Raw genomic sequence first — 18,130 nt, 5'->3', positions numbered from 1 at the left:
AGATCTGTTTTTGAGTTTTCACAGATTGTTCAGCTCTATAAATCCTCTGTGTCCCGCCCAATAAACAGTCAAAAATAAAACAAATTGTCCTTAAATGACTTTGTTTAACCTCTTTCGGATCTCAGAGGCTCTGATTTGTTTTCGTGACCTTACTATCACTGCATGGGAGTGTGTCTGTCCTTGCATCCTCATTGCATCATTGCGGTCCAGTCGTTCTGTGGATGCAGCCCGCCTCCATTAATGTTTGACCGGTGTGAGGCTGCGAGCTGCACGTGACTCCAGCTGCACATTGATGAAACGATACTATGAATGTGAACGCCTCCTTATTTTGTATGACTAATGCTTCAGGTAAGACAGGACTAGCATCAGTTAAGGGTTAGTGATCGATACCAATGGTCCTCTACCTGATGCTGAAATGTGTGGCTTTTAAAATTCACTTGGTTTGGTCGACTATATCTTTTCTAAGGGTTAAAGTCTTAGCTGGAATACCTGGCATTTTAATCTGTGCAGTAATGGTGGACTGTGCCAAATAAAACATTTCAATGGGAAAGGCAAATAAAGTTGTATTCCAGTCTGTAGCATGACCTTAAACAAAACACTAAAGACAAATAACGCAAGTTTGTTCTTTGTGTTAATCAAACACAAAGTGCAACAATAACAGACGTACATCAAGCACGTGACTTAAACATCACTTTGTCACTGAAGGATGAAAACATCGGATCTGTGTGGAGCGATGAGGAGACTGTAACCTTCCTTGAATTAATATATGAAACAAACAATATCTCTGTCACGCTTTCTCTAGTTTAAGGTTTCATGTCGTGACATTTTTGCATTAAAATGTTTCCAACAATGTTCAAATCAGAGAAGTCCAAGTTTACTGAAGGTAATGGCGGGTTTCATTTCTTCCAGGAGAGAGTCAGAGAGCGAGGAAGGACGTCGGTGAGGTAAACTAAACGTGACGTGAATAAAAACTTTCAAAACACTACCTCGTCTGTGAACATCTGTGCCTCTCAGACAGATTTTTATTTGCATTTCTAGTTCATTTGTTTGTTTTTTTTGGTATAGAATAAGTTATAAGTATACTTTGTTTGGTTAAGCTGGAGAGCTGTCCCTTTAACAGTGCCGGAGGGGAAACACTGATGGTAAAATGACTTGGTATTTCCTTCATTCTTAGCTGACATATCTTTTGAATTCACCACCGTCATTTGAGCAGACAGGAGAAAAGGAATGTAAACAGAAAAAAACTGAGAAAAGGAAATGAGAGTGTGTCGTGCAATAAAACGAAAAACGGTGAATTCATTGTAGAAACAGATTACCTCCATACGACGGCAGAGGGAATGAAAAACAGGGAGATGTAGGGTTGGAGAGAGAGAGAGAGAGAGAGAGAGAGAGAGAGGCTGTTTACGGTGATCCATCAGGAAATTACAGGTATTTAAAGGAATGTGGTTCCAGGAGCCAGCAGGTGGAGATGAGCTGCAGGCCTGAGGGCAGGTTGCTGTTCGGGATGAAGGTGACTTTGAAAAGCTGATATGAGATCACATTTTCCATTTTCTACAATAAACCCCACAGTGAGCGCACGAGGAGCACGATCTTTAACAAGTCCTGCAGGTCAGATTCACCTCTGAGGATCTGTGAGGATTATCCGACATGCTGTTACAAAATGAAAAGCAAACGCGTGTACAGTATGCTTTACAGAAAGTATTCAAGTTCAGTCGTTCGATGTTTGGAAACATTTTACTAATCAGTCGACAGATTAAAATGACCGCAGTTTATCTGTCTGCAAACAACTAATACTTTGAAATGTATATGTAAAATATATGTTTCATATCATGTTGACATTACCTGAATACGAGCTGAACTCATGTCGATGGCTGAGGGGCTGGTGAGGGCCAGAGACCAACGTTCAGGACTGTGTTCAACATTTGTAAGTGTGAAACCACTGAGTGTTTTTGATGAGATGTCTGACTGCATTTCAATCTTTGTCAGTATGAAACTAAAGGATATGTTTGAAGAGATATCAGGGCATTTTCCAGCCTTGTGTGCAGCAACAACACGGTTTAATTTTGATGAGATATCAGGGAAGTTTCATGTTGCGTTAGTAGCAACAAAACTAAATAATTTGAATGAGACATTGGGACATTTTAAGGTGTTTTTGTGGAAACAAAACCAGAACCTGATGTTTCTGATGCGATATCAGACTCAGTGTTTCAACCTTTTGAAATGAAAAGCATGAAACTGCTGGATAATTTTAAAAAGACACGGGGACATTTTCCTGCAATCTTTGTGGCAACGAAACGGACAATTACTGATGAGATGTCGGGACAATCTCTGGCCGTGTTAACGGCAACAAAACCGGGAGTTTTAATCCAAAACATGATCTTTTCCTAATCCTAACCAAGTGTGTTTTTGTGCCTTAACCTAACCTGACCAGAGAATTGTAACAAAAAGTAATGTACAGTTTTAACCTATTTTTCTTGTACTTGTTTCTTTTGTTACAATCATCAGCCATCACTTTTTATAAGACAACAATAAAAAAGGCTCAAAACTTTGGCAAGTAACAGCAGTTATAGTAAACCCCTCCAGATATATCTGAACACACATTACAACTGTGCAGAATAGTTCGGTGTTACATTTATGAAATCTGCCCTGACCCTTGAATGTTATGTCACGGTACTCTTAAGTGCTTTGAGTAAAGACTCTCAGGTAAAACCCAAAGTTAAGCTCGTACTTTAAGAGTTAAAACTATGATGAAGCAAGAATTTCAGGCTTTAGAAGGTCATTCTGGTCCAGCCTGAGGTCCTTCCTTTGTGCATGCCAGAGAAAGGGAGTGAGCATTCTTCCTGCTGAATATGAATCCAGCATGGACAGCAGCGAGGACAATTGACATGAGTCGCAGTGAAGCAAAGAAAAACGGCTTCAGGCGATTCAGGCTTTCTCTGCTTTTGTCCTCATTCCAGATAAATGGAGGGGGTTTGTGCAACTTTGCAAAGTTGACTGTTAAAGTGTGTTTTTATCTGCAGGGGCTGCAGTCTGTGGAGGAGGAGGGTTAATTATTTATTTCAAGGTCATGTAAATTGAAGGTAAATGTGCCAGATAATTCTCGATGCATTCGGTAGACGTGTGTGTGCAGGAGGGATGTGGACATAGAAGTGCAAGACTTAAAATGTTGGCGGTTGTATTTGCAGCTCTTGTATCTGTGGGCGGCATCAAGTAGGTCAACATAAACAGACTGAAGTGTCCTGTTGACTCCTGGCATGTCCACTCCAGAGGACAGATATTTGGAAGCCATTTTTAACTATTTAAGTTGAAAGTGTCCCAATCACCAGGTGGTGGATCCCCGAGGCTTTGTCCACAGTTCCAGTTAATTATTATCCTTATATCTCATTGGCATTTTGAGATATGGCATCGTAAATTTGAAATGGTGGATGGAAGAGGAGATGCCCCAAGTACCTCAGAAAACTAATCAACTATACAGTATAGTCTTCAGATATAGTCTTCAGATTTTGTCTCAACATTGGTCCATGTCATCTATAGGTCAGATAGGCAGAATATACCCTTTGGTACATAACGTCCACTGGGGTAGACAGATGTATTTCCAGCCCAAGAAAAAATCTTAAAATCTGATTAAAAGCAGGCTGTTTCTAAAATCTGTTATTAGTTTAAAAAATATTGTTTCTACCAGTCTGGTTTTCTGAGAATTAAAAGGAAAGGTCTTGATTTTAGCTTTAGTTGTAGTCTGGTATGGGCAAATAAATGTGATTAGGAGACTAGTATTGCAATGGCTGTCACGCTAAAATTCAGCATAATGTACATGTCCACAGTACCAATTCAACACAGACCTTAAAACTTACCGATACTTTCTGAATGTGCTTCTCTTTTTGCTGTTTCCTCTTGTCTACAGTGTCTTGTTATCACTCCTGTTCTCAAAAATAACAAAAATACATTGCACAAAAAAGTCGACCACTGATTGTAAATGTTAAGCTAAGTCTGACGTTATTTCCTGCCGACGTTTCACAATAAAGGCTCTTCATGGACGCTAACGTGTTGCACTTCCTCCTGTCAGGCTTGTGTAACAGGTGGAGGACGTGTTTGTTTTTGTATTAAACGTGTGAGCAGAGCAGTGAACGATCACATTATATTCAGTAATATAGACGTTAAAGCACATTCGTAAACAAAGCCCCGTCTCCAATAAAGGCCTGGTTTCCACTTTTTGCTGAGGCCCTGCCCCCTCATTACATATTCACATACATATGTGATTAAGTGAAGTGTTTGTAAACATTAGTCTGTTTCACTCTTGTGTTTGCAAACATGACTTATGTAATCTCACCTTCATCAAAAACAATGAATACCTTTTGATTTGTTATGTTTATAAGTTGACCTGCCAATCAAATTGCAGGTAGGCAGTTCTTGTTTTTGTGTTTTGAATATTTTTTGGGGATGGGAGTGCGTGTTTGGATTAATAATTCAATATAAAATGTTAATTTGATATTGCTGGAGCTGACAACAACTAAGAAAAGATACATTAAACAACTTCTGTGGTGTTGACTCTTATTTTTATTATCTTTTATTTCATGTGTATATTAAATATTACTGAGTATTTAAGTGTTTGTGTTACCACAGTGGTAGTTTGTTGGTATTCTTGATTAGTTCAAATCAATCCAGAATGTATTCACTATCCATAACATACATGAACTACTAGAGCTGCTTTTTAAAGGCCCAATTTGTAAATAATTCCCAACTCATCTATCACGGACCACACCACAGGGTCAGTGTTTTGACTTTCTTACACATTGGCTCTTTTAATCTCTGAATGATGTTGTTTTCATGTATGTTTTTTAGTGTGTGTTTTGTAAAGTATCTTATAAAACATGTAGAAGAAAAGGCTCAGGAGTCATGTGTATATTTTAGCACAAATATATAGAAATTTATTTCTGAAAAGGAAACATATGACTGACATGGGCACATGTCAGCAACACACACCTTCAAGTGAAACAATGCTGGGGTACACACACTTCTTCTTTATCGTGAGAAAGAAAAAAGTTTCAGAATAGATAAAAAAAAAAAAAAATCGCAATTCCAGCCACACATACTGTACACTCATCACATCATTGCACTTGTGAGAGCAAGCGAGTAAAAACATTCGATCATTGCATCATTCCACCTCTCGACATACCCGAACCACAGAATTTCTCAAAATGTCCTCCCAGTTCGACACAACCAATCACATGCAGAGTCCTTTCTTGTGACACACCTGTTGATAGCAGCTCAGTTCCTCAGCAAACTTACATCAAAAATTACATCAGCCAAACATTTTTTTCATCAGATAAAACATGTGCAATTTACATGGAGGGAAAGAAAGGGCTGCATGACTCAGCTTTAAAAAAAAATGAAGGCCATTTTTTTGAATCATGTTAAATTAATTCCTCCTTTTTTGAAGGTGCAAAAAGTTAGTGTGCATTTTATCATTTAGAAAAAGAATCAGCTGGGTTTTCTCATGAAGCATCTTGTTGCCATGCACTCCCCCGTCCTTTCCCCTTCAATATGAAGGACTTTACTCAGCTCCACTTCCACGTCTTCACTTTACAGACATCACATTGAGAGGGAAACATCTCAATCAGTGCATATTTCACAAACAGTCTGTATTTAGTGGACAGGCACTCTGAGAAGGCACATTTATATTTTTACAGAAGAGGAATATATCAAACAAGATGGATTTCCCCCCCATTTCTCCCTCGTCCTCCAGCCACAGACCATCAAGTCTCTCAGGCAAAAAGCGGGTCAGTTGAACACATTAGTTACTTTTCTGTGTGGTTTGTGCACTTCCTCTGCTAAAAAAAAAAGCTGAGGTTGTTTGCTTCAGTTTAGTTTCTGGCTGAGAGCCTGCCTCGGATCAGACCCACAGCTGGATTCGTACTGAATGCCCCGTCAGTGTCTCTTATCTTATTTCAGGACCGTTTCAACATCCTGATGTTTTCACCAATAAGGCACGGCGTTATCAATCTGACCCCAGCTCTGCCAGCCGGGAAAGAGTCCGTTGGACATACGTGGGCTGCCGAACTGATCAAACTCCACCTCCAGCAGCTTATTCACACTCCCGTTTTTGTGTTCTGAGAGCTTCTTCTGCTCAGCAGAATTTGGGTGTATCAGACCGTTCAGGTCCTCTCCGTTCCAGCCGACGTGTTTGAGAGCATAGTTCTTGCCGTCATTATTGTCCCAGAAGGTCTGGTCCTGGGTTTTGAAGCAGATGCAGAACTCAACCCGATTCTGAGGAGGGATGTTTGTGGGCAGGTCCAGGACGAACGCAAAGGTGTCATTGTCCTGGCAGCTGTAGACGTTGTTCATGAAGGTGCACTCGACGTCGGTGAAGCTGGCCCACGAGTCAAAAGTTGCGCGCAGCTGCACCGACTTCTCAAACCCAATGTTTCGGACCTTGATGGTGCCGGTCAGCGAGCGCTCCTGAAGCGAGCAGTTCTCCAAGCAGACTGAATTCTGAATCAGGCGGTTCCGGAAATCCAGGTAGTCAGCTGAGGGCTGTTTAAAGTCCAGCACCAGGCTGCGCGTCGAGCTGATCTTTAGGTCCATCGTGGCTGTTTCCAGGTCCGTCATGTCAAACTGCAGCTCCTCCATGACTCCCCCGCGGTGCTTGTTTCGATACGGCTCGTCGTCGAACTTGGAGAAGACGTGGATGGCGGTGAGCGACATGCCCTTTGTGTCTGCGAACACCACCTTCTTCTTGCTGACCTTGTTGCTGTTCCAGCCCATGCAGCCGTCGTCATCCGCCGCTTTCTGCTGGTTGCTGAGGCAGGGCCGCAGGGGTTTGTAGAGCTGCTGGCTGTGGCTGCGGGCGGTGGATTGGTTGACCCGGTTCTTGGCCCTCTGCAGCTCCTCGTAGGAGCTGAGGAAGCCTCGGAGAGGAGGTGGAGAGTGGCTGATGTAGAATCTCATCGCGACGTCCATCGGCATCACTGGGCCAGGCATTGCTGATGGGCTGAAGGACCTGAGCACACTGAGGGAGGGGAAGAGAAGAAGGGAGGTGGGGTGAGAGAGGAGGAGGAGGCAGGAAAGTGAGAGAAAATTCGAGGGAGGCGGAAAGAAAAAGAGACATGAGGATATTAGAACTGTGGCGAATGTACGCAGTTTATAAAAAACACTTTCACGCTTCAGTCGTCTAACTTTAATAAAGCTCCAGGTTAATGACACAGCGAGATCTGACGAACTACGCCTTCCGTTTTACAACGGCTCAACTATGCAAAAATAAATTAAACACTTCTTTGAATCTAAATCATTTACAGTAAAACAAGTGATACATTATGTAACAGTTTACATTTCTGCACGACATGCGTCACTATTGCAGGAACTAAACCAAACTCTCTGTGTGACTCTTACCTTGCAGCACTCATGGGGTAGAGAGAACAAACAGCTCCGAGGGGGAAAAGAAACGAGCTCTGTAAAAGCGTTCAGCCCCTCTGACTTTCAGAAATCTGTTGGAACAGCTTCCTCTAACAGTGCATGCTGCCGTCACTCCCCCCTTCTCTTCCTCCTCTCTCTTGCTCTCTTCCTGACTCTCAGTGCTGGGGTTGCTCAGCACTCAGGGATTTCAACTGCCACATAGAGACCATTTGCATACGCTGTCATATGGTTCCTCACTCAGCCAATGAAAAGTCTGTGGAATTCCTCGCCGGCCAATCAGCGAGAATTTGAACTGGCCGACAGCCAGCTGATAGGGGAGTGTCGCCTCATGGCTGGGATGCCTCGGCCTGTTGCTTCAGCTGCTATTTGAGAAACATGATGGACCCCTACTGGCGCTGCAGGTAATCTTCACATTGCTCACTGCAGAGTGTTGCATAAATCCTCTGTCTGTGACATGACCGGGACCCCCGTCACACCAGGCAGCGCTATATTTATCACAGTGACTCTGTGGAAAGGAAAAGTGTAATCCGCTGAAAGATTAAGTGAAACAAGTTCCTGCCATGAACTGGTAACACTTTATGATAACCATCAGTAATAACTGATACATTAATATTAATTAAACTTAAGTTAATAGTTTTTTGCCTGTTGACTGATACATTAATAAATGATTAATAAAACAATTCACTATTACTGAAAGTTTATTAAACTTTATAACAACAGTTATTATAAAGTGTTAATGAATTACTCCTGATTTTTAGACCAACATGTTTTAATCCACCAAGGAATTATTTAGATTTATCTAAATCACATTGACGCAAACGAACTTTGATTTGAAAAATCTACTTTATTGTTGCTGTTATGTTGCACAGATCCATATATTTTGTTTTCTTTAACCATTTTATATATTTTATATGATTTGATAACATTTTATTTTGGTGTCATTCTGCCAGCTCCAACAAGAAGTGATAAAACAAGCTCACACAAACCATTTTAATTACCCAAACTTATATATTTACTTAAAGCGGCTACAATGAACTTTCATTCTGTGCTGATTCTGGCGCCCCCTGTGGATGAAAAAAGGTATGACCACCACATCATTAATGTATCCTGTCGTAGAAATCTTGATCTGACCAGCTCGGCATTTTGTTTTGGAAGCAAGTGAAGGAAAGACGTAAGATGTTTTTAGCACCGTTGTTTAAAGAATGTGAAGCGAGATTAATAAATGTAAAATGACGATGGTGCCGATTGTCTTGGTTGATTATATCGGTCATATCGAGGCGTCAGTATTAAATTAATCTTATTTCATAACAGGATAAATTCACAGATTTGTCTTTGAGGGAATAAATTATATTTATTCAACAGAAATCACAGTTTCTCAGTGCCAGTGTGTTTATTCTTCATATTTTCAGTGTTACATCACGATGCTTCATGACTTGATCTGATGTGATCTGTCTGATGGCACTTCAACATCTCTTAGTATAAATAAAATAATTGAGTCGTCACTTTAGACACAGACTTCTCTTCCCTTATCTTCGTGTTACAGGACGTCAACACAGATCAGATCAAAAATACGAGATATGAGAAAACACAAGACTTTGATACTTTGATTAGAAGTTTTAAAAGACGTCTCGTGAAACAAATTCAAGCTCGAACATTAAAAGCTTTGGTTTAAACGTAAGAATCCTCCTGTCGGCCTCAGTTGTTGCCGTTTTTGACTTCCACATGTTGACAGAGATGCTATTTTTAAAGCTTCATTGATTTTCAGCCGTCGGTTAAACATTATCCACAAAAAGGATCTCAAATGGAACTGAGTCGACTTTATTTGGAGGACAGAGGCAGATTAAGTGAAGTTAAGTCTCTTACTTCTTTTAATTTGTGTCCCTAAAGGGATTCAACTAAAGAAAAGTCCAAAGATATAAAATAAATAAAAGAGAGCCCGTCCTTATGAAATAATAATTAACAGAAAATGAAATACTCAAGAAATCTAAGAGAGACATCCGAAGGTACATTCATCTCTCCAAAATAAAACATCAGGCTCCTTCGACTCGTCTCCTTTAATAAAAGACAAAAACTTGTTCCAGACAAGCAGATATGACTTTTTATGGTTGTGACCACATTTTTTGATGATTTCTTAACGCCTCGTTAAGAAATCATCAAAAAATGTGGTCTGCCTGCTGCTTCCAGCAACAAACTGGGACTGACTCACTGACTCTGAGGACGACAGGGAGTCTTTCTTTTGAAAATCTGAACTGATTTGATTTCAGGCTCTTGGAGTGAAGTTTTTCTGTATATAAGAGCTCGGCACGATCTTCTTCCTGACCTCTGGGAGCCTTTGGGTCAGAGGAGTCATGAGTCCTCTTGTGGCTCCGATCGCTGAAGGGTTTCCCCCTCAGCGATGCCTCTGTGCTCCTCTGAATCATCTGCAGGGAGACTTTAGACTCAGAGAGCCGAACATGCCACTTTCACATGCTCGTAAAGACAACACGCAGTGTTTATCAGCATCGTCTGGTCGTGTCGATCAATCGCAACACGGACTCAGGATGTTTATAGCAGCTTTTACAAACCAGTTAACCCAGCAGGGAGGATGAATGCTTTAAACAGCACGCCATAAAACATTTAAAAACACAATCATACACAAAGAAAGATTAAAGGAACAGGTCACCCAAACATAATGAAAATTCAGTTGATATCTCCTCGTAGTTCACAAAACATTCCTGGAGCTTCACAGCAGCATTCTCCTAAACTACTGAACTACTACTTTAAATCAGTGTGACATCACGGTGCTCCTGGAGACTTATGGATTATGCCGGACACACTGTATTGTAAGTTTGTTTTATACTCTATAGGTCAAATGTGAGAGCAACTTATTATGTAAGTCATGTTTATGTTTCTTTTTAAGTCAAGTATCCGCGGTAATTATCACGGCAGCAAAGGAGGAAGTCAGGTGAAGTCGAGAGCCACAAATCAGACGGAGGGTCGCGTCAAACAGTCCAGGAGGCCGCTGTTCGCGTCCAATGTAAAAGCAACGTCAGCGGTGAGGTATTTTATCTCACCGAGGTAGGAAAGTATGTGACGTCGGTGCAGTTTTAACTAAAGTTATATAAGTAAAGTAGTTATTTTAACTTTCTTATTCTAACCAAGTAGTCTTGTTGCCTAAACTGCAAGTTATTATTATTTTAGAGTCGACTGTTCCTTTAGTTAAATATTATGGTTTATAAAAAAAAACCTACTTTAGAGTTTACATTAGAAACATAAGTCATATGGTTAAAAAATTACATAATTAAATCAAATAATTGATTAAATAAAATGGTTTCATATGCAATTTGATTCTTCCAGCTTTTACTTTTACCTCCAGCAAAGAAGTTTGTTGTTTTTCTGCTTCTGGCTGAAATTTGCAACAACATGTTGTGTTCGCTGCAAAGCTCGTCGGTTCACTTCTGTAACGATTCAATGAAACAGATTTCCAATATTGGCAGTTCAGCCTGTGTACTATCATGCAGTGTTCATGTGATCGTGCTGAAGTGAGAAGCTGAGGATGTCAACCCAGAAAACGAAGGTTAAACAAACTCTAATCATCTAAAACCAACACACAGGAGTGCTGATTGAGCGTCTATCCATACGCTGGGCTGCGACGGTGATTGTTTCCATTATCAATTAGTGATTTCATTCGTTTAGAGGTGAATTAGTGATGAAGGGTTGAGTCTGTCCAGAGACCAGATGGATGTCTTCTACCAGTAAAGATTTCAGTTTATAATCCTGATTTTTGAGACTCTTTTGGGGATTTTGCCTTGAAAATGTTCTTAATTAATGAACTGATTAATTTATCCTAAAGTCTGTTTGTTATCAGAGGCCACAGGGGGACCAGAGTCCCTGCATGCACCGGGCAAAAGGCAGATAAGCAGCCAGCTGCCAGGTCGTGTGAGGCAAGACATTAATCATTAATATTCATAATGACAACAAACCTAAAAATAACATTTAATATGTCGTATAAAAGCCACTAAACATAAGATTTAGATTGAGATAAGAACATTTATTGCAGTTTTGTGTCTCTCTGTTGGAGCTTTTCACATTTCATGCCATCGCTCTCTCTCTCTTGCCATTTATTTATAAATCAGTGACCTTCACCGGCACATCTGTGCTGCTTGTGTACATATTGCTAAATCTGAAATTCAGAGCCAACAAACATGAAACGAGCGAGATAAACCGTAAAAAGGTAAAAGATTATCAGCAGGAGCATTTGTTCACCTCCGTTACATCATTGCGACATGAAAAGTTCACTCTGTTGAACAAAAACTATTTTCATCATGAGAAAGGTTTTCACTTTTCACAAGTACTGCATGTTTTTATGTTTTTATGTACTTGTACTTAACTTGATGGTGATGATACTCTACTTTATGTTTCTACTCATTTGCGACCCGCTCACGATGACATCCTTTTAATATGTGATTATTTTTATAGTGCTACAGCTGTTAGTATAGAAAACACATTAAACTAACAACACTATAAAACTTTACTTTTTACTCGACTACATTTAGTTAGTAGTTACTTCCCAGTTTACATGCTGCACCAGAGACAAAGAAGATACTGATTCCGATAATCAGAAAAATGCTGAATAATGTATAAAATATATATATGTATATATATATATATAATATGTATAATTAACATTAAGTACTGTTAATGCGGGTTACCAAAGTAACACTTTAACACAACACCTTTACTTTTACTCCAGTAGTTTGACCTTTGGGTGCTTGACGGCACCTTTAATCTCCACTTTGTTTGACCTTTGTGGGAAGAATCTGACTTTGGGAATCCACCACAGATAAAAGACCGTTCCTGTGCAAACATCAAGCGTGACTGTACGTCTTCTCCTTTTCAGTCTGTTTGGAAATGACAGCATTACAACAGAAACCTGACATGATCAGAGGACGGCAGGAAGGTTGTGACACGTTTAGTAACACACACACACACACACACACACACACACACACACACAGACCTTCACACTGTTGGCTCTTGTGCTCCTTGTCGGTTGCCAGGTGGGACGCTCACCCATTCACATAATAACCCCGCGATGGCCTGCAGACAAAAGAGATCAGGAGAGGCTATTGGACGATATGAGTGGTCGACCGCTGCCACATGACTCAGAGATGGTGACAGCTCAGAGGTTTTACGTGACTCTATATTTTCTCACCAACACCTGAGAGAGTGTACTATCGTGCATACGTGCACGCTGGCCAGAACAAAAATAGCCACGATTCCTCACATCTGTCGTATCATTTCATTTATTCAGGTCATGACACTCACGGCAGTAACGATGTAGTAGTCAGCGGTCCAATTAACACGTGCCGAACGCTCCATTATGATTTATTCATAATTCATCATGATTATCAATGAAAAACATTCGATATGGAGACAGACGAGGATTCTCCAAAAGAGTTAAATGCATATCGTAATTAAAAGTAACGCTCGTGCCGCTCTGTGGCTGCAGGTGTGCACAGTGATCAAAATCAACAACCAGTATCTGTGAAACACTCTGGTAAGTATTGCAAAAGTCAAGCCTGATCAATAACCCATGACTTTCTCCCTCATCTGCAGCTGTGATGAAACAGAGTGAAGAGAATAAACACGAGATAAGATTTATCTCATCTCTGACTGATCATCTCTGATGAGTCCTGCAGAGAAAGTGACTGAGATGAGTGTTTTCAGCAGCCAGTGAGGAAAGACTGAATGTTGAGGATGTGAGTTTAAAGGTTTAACAAAGAAAAATTCAACTTAAACTTAGATCGACGCTGCATTATTATATTTATCTTGTTTTATCCTGTTGTCTATCGCTGCTGGTCTCTGAGGGTTTACCAAACATCATTTCGTTGTACGCCTCTAATGAAAAGAAGAAGAAGAAGTTTTGGATGTTGAGAGGAAGACGAGAGGCGTTCGAGGACGGTCAGCTCATGTAATGTGAATGTGAGATGACACGTATTGTAAAAATGTTGATATGATTCGTATCTGTGGTTTTTGCAGAAACGTAAAAATGCCAACGTTTTATTCTGGTGTGAGGGCTGTTGTGTTAGATTTCAAACAGACTCACAACTTTTAATGGTTACAGTGTTTTTCCAGTGAAAGTGTTGAATCTTCAGGTTTATCTAACTCTGAAGAATCATCCTGTGTCTACATTTCCAGGCGTTACCTGCCCGGCAGGACCAAAGTGCCTCTTGTTCTTCTCCTCCTCCTCCTCCTCCTCCCCTCCACTGTTTTCTCTCCAGGCGTCAGCGACCTAATTGGCTTCCAGCTGTGCAGTCTGGCCCTGCTGCTCATTGGCCAGCTCCACCTCAGAGGGAACCAATCAACACCCTGTGCTTCCAGTAAAACGAGCTCACCTTCAGAGTTTAACCTCTTTGTTCTCCTCTGCTCCTCGTCTGCCTGTTTTCAGCGAGACAGATTCATCCGGTTGTTTTGTTACATGAGTTTCAGTTTGTTTGGAGAAAATAAACTAAATCACCTTTACTGCCACTTCCAGTTTGACTCCTTCACTTCTTTGATCGTCATGTTACTGTCTGTCGAGTTTAGTTATCCACCATGTTGTCCTGGTGCAAAGTCTAGTATTAAATATACCTTTACAGGGGATGTGCTGCCGGTCGCTAGACTGTGAGTTTTTGTGTCACATGGAGGTCACAGTTTCTTACATGCTCAGCGTCTGGGTTTAATCCAGGTCCTTGATGTAGGGTTGGCAATGATGCCTGGTCGCTGGCGGGAAAGACTCTCGTATCAAGAGCTATAAATACAACTTGAATCCAGCGGTATCTCCAGCAGCGTGAGAATGTTTCAGCCGGAGAGAGAATGAATGACCTCTTTACCTTAATCCATCTGCCGCTGAGAGAAGGTTAACTTTACTGACTGAGCTTTTCTGTGACTTCTGGGGCCTAAAGATCAAACGAGAAGTGATGTTTGGAGCTGCCAATATACAAAAGTTTAGTTTTTCAGCATTTAACGCTTAAAATTAGTGTCATAGACGCGCTGGCTTCAAAGCAGCCGAGAGACACAGAGAGTGAGCTTTGATACAATGCATCAGATGTGATGAAAGATATTACAGTATGTACGTATTCTCCTCAGTGTGTGGTCAGTGGACCAGAGGTGACTTCATGCACTTTAAACAATGCAGCTGTCGACACTTCACATATCAGCACCCCTGAAATAGAAACAGACTTTAGAGCAGAGATGTACGCAGGCACATCGAACGGGTCGGCTCGACATCAGCGGATCGCCGAGTGAGACGAGGTGTTGATCGTCAGCTTTACGTGACAGAAATATCATGAAGACCTTTTGAGGGACACTTTCACAGTTCAGCCTCCAAACAATCCAAACTAATTATTATTATTATTGTTGAGTCTAATTAGGTCTAAGTAGTCAAACCTGTGTGAGCTCCTGTCGAGCAGTTTGATTGGAAAGTAAAAAACTTAATTCAGACGATAATTTGATGCGTTGGCAGCAAAACAAAACAAACGCGATGAGACACTGTGAACTGAGAGAAGGGAAAATGTTGACACCGAAGATCAATGGACAGAGTCCTCGTCGATACGCATTGACCACAGAGGGGTTTTTTGCTCGTGGACCTTGTGGCTGAAGGGCAGCTGTCAAACTATTGCACCACTGTGTGAGATATGAACACCGACTGTCCTGAGCAGGAGTCAGAGTAGACAAACACTAAACGCCTGTTTAAGCTACAAACTCCTGCACAGGTCGCAGCCGGCTGTTGACAGTGCAGCAGAGTGACAGCACATTGTGATGGTATGTGTCCACAGGGCTGTTTTTGGATGCAAGGGCACGCGATGCCTCCGAGCTCTGCACGCCGAGGTGTGTCCACCACCAGAACCTCAAGACAAACTATAAAATCTAACCTTTATTGAGTTAATATAACGACAGCTTCAGCGACCGTGTGTCTTATTTATCGTATATCAAGTTTACAGGAAGTACGACCACGTTGATCTGGTTTGAAAACTCGGGCAGTCGGCCTCCGACTGACGCTCATTCAGGTCCAGCCAATAAATGTTTGTGTGGTTGTCGGAGGATGATGCCGGCGTTCGATAAACGTGCAAAGTCTGGACGCATCGTGATCCCTCGCTTCCAAAAAACGCCGCTGTGGGCACGTACCCTCATGGTCAGAGGTAGAAAATTTACACTTAAGTAAACTTTTGCAACTTGTGCAAACATTTTTGTTTGATTTGAGATTGTATTTATAATTCAGCACTTTAATTCCATACCAGAGTTCACTGATAACTGAATGGGCCCATTTATATCTGGTATTGATCCTATTTGTATTAGTATAAATATGCAGAATAAGACCACGTATCATTCAGTCTCAATCGGCTCGTCCCTTGTCCTGATATAAATAATAATTCTATAGGAAACCATTTGTTATTTGGATTAATTCCACCCAAAAACACAGTTTAAAACCACTGATGTCTACAATAAGGAAGGTGCCACTAATATAAATCAGATGAAATGGGATCCTTTGTAATTTTATAATGAATATCAAAAATTATGCAAGCAAAAACAAAAAATGACTTTGTTGAGCTTCATCACCTTTGGACGCTCAGGCATTAAAGTCATTATCAACTTAATGTTGTTATTATCAGCAGGCTGCCGCCCAGGTGACGCAGGTGACACAGGTGACACAGGTAAACACTTCTCACTGTCTGAGTGTTTGTGTTGAGGTTGGTGAGACGAAGGTTGTGGGTGTGTCTGAAGCAAACCTGCAGTACATGATGGTACATGCAGTCTGTGCTCGGGAATGATCCTCCCTGATGTTTTATAAGCTCTATAAATGTTTGCTCGTCGTCACGGTCGGAGCTGAACGTTCTGAGTGGACTCTGGGTTGAAAGCCGACCTAACGTTACCCCGGACACGCCCCCCCGTGACACTGCACAACACGCTGCGCTGTGTTCTTGTGGCCCGCAGGACGAGGACAGTATGTTTCATGGTGCCTGGAGTCGAATCTGTTGGTGTATGCAAAATAATCAACAATTTTCATATTGTACCAAGTCTTCTGTGAGGTTATTCAAAGAATCTGTGAAGCCATCAAACCTAATTAGTCACATGAATCATCAGTGTGTAACCTGTCTGCCTCCATCAACCAACAAACACGGAAGCATCAGAAGAATTTCATTCAGGTCTCAGATCTGAAAAGGTTTAATCAGCTGGAATAACTGAAAACAACTGCACAGGTGTTCGGAGGGAAACGACGTGAGTTCCCAGCGGCCTCACTCTGCTGCTCGCACACAGCAGCTGTCTTTTAAAGTCAGGATCAAGTTGTCATTATAACCGCACGCTGCCCTTTTACAAACTGAAAGCAACACGAGGAGAGAATCACAACCATGCGGCCAGCAGCTTCCAGAGGCTGCCGCTGGCTCGGGTCGTTACTGTAGGCTTCAGAAACATGACTCGTACTGAAATAGAAAAGGAGAGCTGAGCTCTGCCGGAGCTGCTGAGACTCAGAGCAGAAACCTGCAGAGAGAATGAAGTCTGCATAAAGAGTGGACAGAGCCACTGTTACATGTCTTCACATCAGGGTCTCTGAAGAGCCAGTGTGAACCAACTCCTTTGGTAGCACCGGCCATCACGGTCGCTGAGACATACCCACATGGCTGGAAGCTACCAAGCTAGCTGTGTTCACACCTCGTGTTATTTACCGAGGTTTATTTGCTCCATGTAGCCAGGAAACCTTTTGTCAGCACTCACTGTTCTCCAGGCTCACTGCTGCAGACAGGTCGAGAGGTGAGAGTGAAGATAAATCAACTTTTTATAAATTAACTCTGTAATAATAATCTCTGTACTCTCCACGTCTCCGGGTGTTTGTTCCTCCAGAAGCTCTGGACTCTGCCCACAGCTGTCCGCCAGTTAACAGGGTTGCTTGTTAATCCTAAACACCAGTGTCTGAACCTTTTATTTTCCAGGCTGTTAGTCAAATTAACCGCAACCTGCCCATCCGACAGCTTGCCACAAGCTGTCACTCAAAGCAACCACACCCCTGATCATTTGTCATGAGCGTGTAAATTATCGAAAGATCGAAACTGTTAACGTATTCATTTCTGCTGTGGAGATTAGAGAATATTAAAGAGAACGCTGATTTCAACTTTGCTTTTGGATCAATCCTCAAGTGGTCATTTGAGGAGCTGCAGGTTTTGGTACTTCCACGCCGGGCCGGGGTGTGAGGTTTCTACTAGAACTGTAGTTTAGTCGCTCGCAGTAAAACATTAAACGTTAGCGAGAACGTCTTCCTCTGGTGTGAAGTAAGGTGAAGGTCTCTGACTCTGATGAAGCTGAGGTGTGTATCCTCCTTTGACCCTCATCCTGACACACAGAGGCATTGTTGGGAAATGAGGACAGCCCTACACACACACACACACACACACACACGTACGCACACAAACTGGCAGTGTCCTCAGTGGGCAAAGCCGGTCCTGAAATAGCCAGGTGTCCGTGTGCAGACTCTGATCTGACTGATGTTGGCTGATGCTGCAGTTTGTGTAAATATCCTGACAGCAGCGTGAGCAGCCAGCCAGCCAGCCAGCCAGCCAGCCAACCAGCCAGCCAGCCAGCCAGGACACAGTCACTTCAGTCCAACACAGGAGGACAACACAAGGTCAACAAGACACGCTGGACTCGTGTTGTCAGACGGGATGTGATGGGGATGTTTGCAGGTGGAGGTATTTCTGCTGAAAGT

The 18,130-nt window shown here is 41.9% G+C and overlaps 1 protein-coding gene across 1 annotated transcript; it reads right to left on the bottom strand.

Annotated features, from left to right (window-relative positions):
• Positions 1 to 4,898: 4,898 nt before the first annotated feature.
• Positions 4,899 to 7,582, bottom strand: LOC311270319 (protein phosphatase 1 regulatory subunit 3C-B-like). Its single transcript, XM_084375124.1, has 2 exons — positions 7,387 to 7,582; positions 4,899 to 7,006 (listed from the first exon to the last, which is right to left on the bottom strand). Exons 1-2 carry the CDS (start codon positions 7,398 to 7,400, stop codon positions 5,974 to 5,976), a joined length of 1,047 nt encoding a protein of 348 aa, XP_084231250.1. The 5' UTR covers positions 7,401 to 7,582; the 3' UTR covers positions 4,899 to 5,973.
• Between the last annotated feature and the right edge of the window lie 10,548 nt (positions 7,583 to 18,130).

This window comes from Pagrus pagrus (assembly GCF_965226575.1).
Source record: "Pagrus pagrus genome assembly, chromosome: 15".
Lineage (NCBI taxonomy): Eukaryota > Metazoa > Chordata > Actinopteri > Spariformes > Sparidae > Pagrus > Pagrus pagrus.
The sequence above is the reverse complement of the archived record's forward strand: the minus strand, read 5'-3'. Positions and strand labels throughout refer to the sequence as shown.